This window comes from Austrofundulus limnaeus, unplaced genomic scaffold (assembly GCF_001266775.1).
Source record: "Austrofundulus limnaeus strain Quisiro unplaced genomic scaffold, Austrofundulus_limnaeus-1.0 Scaffold111, whole genome shotgun sequence".
NCBI lineage: Eukaryota > Metazoa > Chordata > Actinopteri > Cyprinodontiformes > Rivulidae > Austrofundulus > Austrofundulus limnaeus.
The window spans coordinates 328159-333185 of NW_013952513.1; the positions used below are offsets into that span (position 1 = coordinate 328159).

Consider the following 5027-nt stretch of genomic DNA (forward strand, 5'->3'; position numbering starts at 1 on the left):
CACCGAGGACCTATCCACGTCATCATTTACCCAGAATGCTTTGTGTGCAAATAAAATGGCTCCGTCCGTGTAATATGTTTTTAAACTTTTAGTTTAAAAATTACAAAAACTGAACATCCTACAGTGTTTTTACAGTCGTTATTTTACAGTTAAAATATATTTATCAAATAAAGTCTAATGTTAAAACGAATCAGGGATCCCTTTAAGTGTTTGAGTGCAGGGCTGTACGATATGGCTGAAAAATGTATCAGGATATAAGCATTTCATATCAGTCTATTGATAAAAATTRATTAGTTTCTTGTTTTACCTGTTTAAATTAAAGACCAGAGGAAAAAAGGCTGATTAACTCTGCCACACTGGTGAACTTTGCGAAGCATGAGAAGTGAGAGGTGGAGCAGCTAAACCTTTCCTCTGCCTACATCTCCCAGAATGCCATGCGATTYTGGATGGGAGTTCAGTGAAATTATCAAACTTCTTTGGACAATTTTTCTATTGATATTGATCACATGTCTATAGCGACATATAGTTTTATCGCCCGGCTGTGTTTGAGTGTTTTGTCAGTGAATCTACAACTTGTAACCACCTCACCTCAGAATAGAAAAGAGCTTTAAAAAAAAAGGAAGATTCAGCAGAAAAAAAGACTTGTTTTCTTCTTGTTAAAGGCAGAGAAGTGATGGAGAGAACTTGTGTATCAGTGTCTGAGAATGTTTTACATGTGATCCTGCAGGCAGTTCCAGGGCCACACAGACGGGGCGAGCTGCATCGACATCTCCAACGACGGCACCAAACTCTGGACCGGGGGGCTGGACAACACGGTKCGCTGCTGGGACCTCCGAGAGGGACGGCAGCTGCAGCAGCACGACTTCACCTCACAGGTAACAAACTGATGGAGGGGATGAAYGGTTCATGTATGTCAAGTTGTTCTGATTAAATTACACCGATTTTTGTGAAAATTATGGATTTCTGAGGGTCAAGATACAGGTTACTGTCTGAAAACATGAAATGATGCAACAGATGTGTTGCATCATTTACACATGTAAGCATGCAGACTGTGTAGTACACGTCAAACTAAAGGCCTGTGGGCCACATGTGGCTCGCAGCCGTATTTTACGTGGGCCGCAAGAGCTTCAAAGACATTGTCTTTAAAAAAAGCACCTGCTGCTTTAAAGCTTGCATTGACCATGAACTACGTCTCCCATAATGCATGTTAGTGATGGCATCCCACCAGCAGGTGCAGGCAGCTAGAGAAATTTGCTATGCAAAATCTCCGTTTAGTCACATTTTTGCCGGTTACTTTTCCCATTTGTACTGGGAAATGGAAATTTCCCACTTAGAAGTTGCAAATTTGTCCAAACCGTCTATTTAAAGTCCAAATAAACCCCGTTTTGAGCACCCCTCCTGATTCTCACACGACTTCCCGTCCGTCTGCAGATCTTCTCTCTGGGCTACTGTCCGACAGGCGAGTGGCTCGCCGTGGGGATGGAGAGCAGCAACGTGGAGGTCCTGCACGTCTCCAAACCAGACAAGTACCAGCTGCACCTCCACGAGAGCTGCGTCCTGTCGCTCAAGTTCGCCTACTGTGGTACGCTCACACACACACACACACACACACGTAAAATTATGCAGTTACAAAACAATACCTGTGTGTCTTTATCATAGCGAGGTAAAACAAATTTCCAGCTCGTCATCCAGAAACTTGTTGTTTCCCTCAGCACTTGTTTATCCTCCGTATCTGCCCCCTCCCTCCCCTGAGGCGTTATCTGCTGACAGCTGTGTGTGTTTGCTCCTGTAGGTAAATGGTTTGTGAGCACAGGAAAAGATAACCTCCTGAATGCCTGGCGGACGCCCTACGGCTCCAGCATATTCCAGGTAGGTTTGTTCCGTGTGCCGAACAAAGCAGATGTTATTTTGATGGTGKGGGTGAAAAAAACAGCAACACAGCTGAATTCTTCCTGACTTTTCGGTCTGATTGACAGCTTGTTGGTAAAAACTCTCTGTTTCTGTGTCCAGTCCAAGGAGTCTTCRTCAGTTCTCAGCTGCGATATCTCACCGGACGACCAGTTCATCGTCACCGGCTCCGGGGACAAGAAAGCCACGGTCTACGAAGTCATCTACTGATCTCTGATTGGCTCCATGTGGTAAACTTCTAATCAGAGGGCGGAGCCAAGTCTCCCTCCTGCACCAATGACTACAGAGCGTCGGTGGCACAGGAAGCAAGGGACACTCAGCTTGTACTTTGTTTTGAAATGAGTGAGAAGAAAGGACAGGCAAAGTCACATCTCTGGAAAAACTTTTTTTTATGCTCTGCGAACGCTGGGTAGTCTATAGCTGCGCAATTATGGGATTCCTCCAAAGACATTTTTGATTTTCTTCTTTCTATTTTTGTTTCTTTTTTTTATAAAATAATAAACTCTGTAGGCTAAAAGAAATTAGAAGAAAAAAACTATTTGAATTTATTGAGTAGAGTCAAAACAAAGGGGATAAAAAGGGTCCCGACTTGGTGCTGAACGTGAAGTCAAAGTCTGAGTATTCTCAGCCCTGTTCGGCCCGGTTTGGCCCGGTTCAGCCCGGCGCGGTCCAACTCGGCGGACGGCAGATGGCGGGACAGTCTACTGAGGTTCCAGCTGCTTTTATAATTTTTTCTCCTCGTTCGTTTTAGCAGCAACATGATTGTAAAACGTCTCGTGGCACACAGAGCTCCTCTAAAACATCCTGGATTTTCTTTTTTTCTTTATTTTATTTTTTACAAAATGGACACAAAGCAAAAACCTAAAATCAGTTGAAGAATGAAGTGTCTCTTTTTTGGGTTGTTTTTGTTTTGGCACAAATAAACCAACTGAGCAGTGTTTTATAAAACTCATCTTGATCCTTGAACCTTGCTCTATATGAACGTGTAAATAAAGTTCTCTTAAGGCAAAACAAGGAAGGCATTAGACTTGTTTGTCTCTGAGGTGTCTAAAGGATGATTAATTTGAAAAAAAAAAAAAAGAAGCAACATATTAGATTCGGTTGCTCCTTGTTTCTCCATCGAGCTTCAGGCAGGTTTGACTCGGATGTTTCAAAGCGGAGAAGAAAAGGAAGCAGTTGTTGCGTATTTTGTTCAGACGTTCGCAGCCAGAACAGCGTGCTCTCACCGGGTGGTGTCAGAAAGCATCTTGGAAATATTTGGATGAAAAACAAGCGATGTGAAAGGTGAGTGCACACACTCTGCCTCTGACAGCTTTCCTCTCATTCTGAATGAGCGCTCAGCTGCTCTGCTCCCGCTGATGTGAGGAAGGCCTCTTGGGATTCAGGTTGATGCAGTTCGAGTTGTGAGGCGAGTGAAGCGTTCAAATTCTGTTCAGATTAGCGCTTTGATTATTTAGGAGCTCTAAAGGCTGCTGCTGTAGATGAATGGAAACCCAAGCAGCCAATTAAAGCTACACGCCCATCTCATCTTCTGCTGCTTACCTGAGGTCAGGTGGCAGGAGACGACAGGTCCCCTCCCCCGGGTGATGGACCTCCTCCCTCCATCTGTAAGGATGAGCCCGGCCTCTCTGTGAAGGAAGCTCATCTCACCTGCTTGTATCCAGGATCTCTTCCTTTCAGTCGTGATCCCCACCTCCTGACCACAGGTGAGGGCTGAAATGTAGACAKACCAGTAAATCCAGAGCTTTGCCTTTTGACTCGGCTCTTTCTTCACCACCACCGACTAAAGCAACACCCCCAAAATAAAAATAAAAAAGCCCCGATCCAGCTCCTACCATCCCCTGTAAACTGGAGGCCCAGATACTTGAGGCAGAGCCCCCCCTCCCAAAAYATTTGGCAGGTCTGTTTCTTGTAGTTTAAGCTCATTAAATTGGTAAATTAAAATTTCAGCAAATGTGGGAACGTGTGTAAACGAGCTCCATTTTCTGTTTAATTTCATGTTTTTGTGATTTGTTCAGTGATTATTTTTAATTGTTAAAACACAACCCTTTGTCACTGATGAGGGGAACAGTGACTTTGTTTTTTTGTTTTTTTAAATCGGACAAAGTTGTCACTGTTAAGTGAATAAAGTTGTTTTTTTTTTATGGTCAGCCTTGTATTTCAACATTAAATCCTAAGATCCACCACAACAACGCTGGAAGTGAATGTAGTCTTTTCACTACTAAAATCCTAGTTTAGATAAATGAGTTTTTATACACTTTTTGTTCTCGGTGTTTTCTTACTGAAAGACATGGGCACATCTACAGTAGGTCAAACTCGAGGCCATTTGTGTCCTGCGGCAGCTTCATTGCRTTAAAGCTAGAATAGATGAGAAACTACATCTCCCATAGTGCACGTCGATTATTTTACCTGTGAAACGGTGGCTTTTCACCACTATGTGAAGGTGCACAAGGTACAAAATTAAAGTAGCCGTCAGCTGGTGAAATTCACCAAATAAAACACTCATTTCGCTGCATTTATTCCTGCTACTTTTGCCTCCTACATGTTGTAAATTGAAACTGGAACGTCCCCTCTAGTGGGAATTCCTTGTCAAAGTGGGAGAGCTCATGATTCAAGATGGCGGGTACTCACCACAACTGTGAGTAAAACTCTTTAACTTTTAATAGTATTTCTGTATTTATTTCACATTTAGTCAGTCGTACACATAGTATATGTAAAAACGCTGTTTCTATACAGGAAATACCGCATAGAGCTCAGTTATTGTTTAGCTGTGCTCAGCCGTAGAAATGAATGTGACATTTTGGCTGTGTCCAAAACGGCAGGMCRKGTCCTCCGAAGGCCGAATTCGTCAGCCGCATACGTCACAGCCCCGCGMCGAAGGACGTCCAAAACCGAAGACTCCTCCAATGCAGCCGACAAATACATCCTTCTTTTTCCCCGATTTGAAGGACAGGTCTGATGGATCTTTCCCGGCCCAGTGTATCCCATAATGCATTGCGGCCCGACCGGAGATTTTTTTAAGCTAGTAATGGCGGACGAAGCAAGAGAAAAGAATACATTTTAAAAAAAACATGGCGATATAAAAATTAGAAATTTTTTTAGCGGTTGTAATTCTAATA

At 43.2% G+C, this 5027-nt stretch overlaps 1 protein-coding gene across 1 annotated transcript in view; it reads left to right on the plus strand.

Annotated features, from left to right (window-relative positions):
• Positions 1 to 4058, plus strand: part of tle2a (TLE family member 2, transcriptional corepressor a) — a gene marked incomplete at its 5' end in the record, with an annotated part of 9640 nt that extends 5582 nt beyond the window's left edge. Inside the window, 3 exon segments of the mRNA XM_014014177.1 lie at positions 1432 to 1582; positions 1793 to 1869; positions 2011 to 4058. Of these exon segments, the coding sequence (XP_013869631.1) occupies positions 1432 to 1582; positions 1793 to 1869; positions 2011 to 2118 (336 nt within the window).
• Positions 4059 to 5027: the final 969 nt, after the last annotated feature.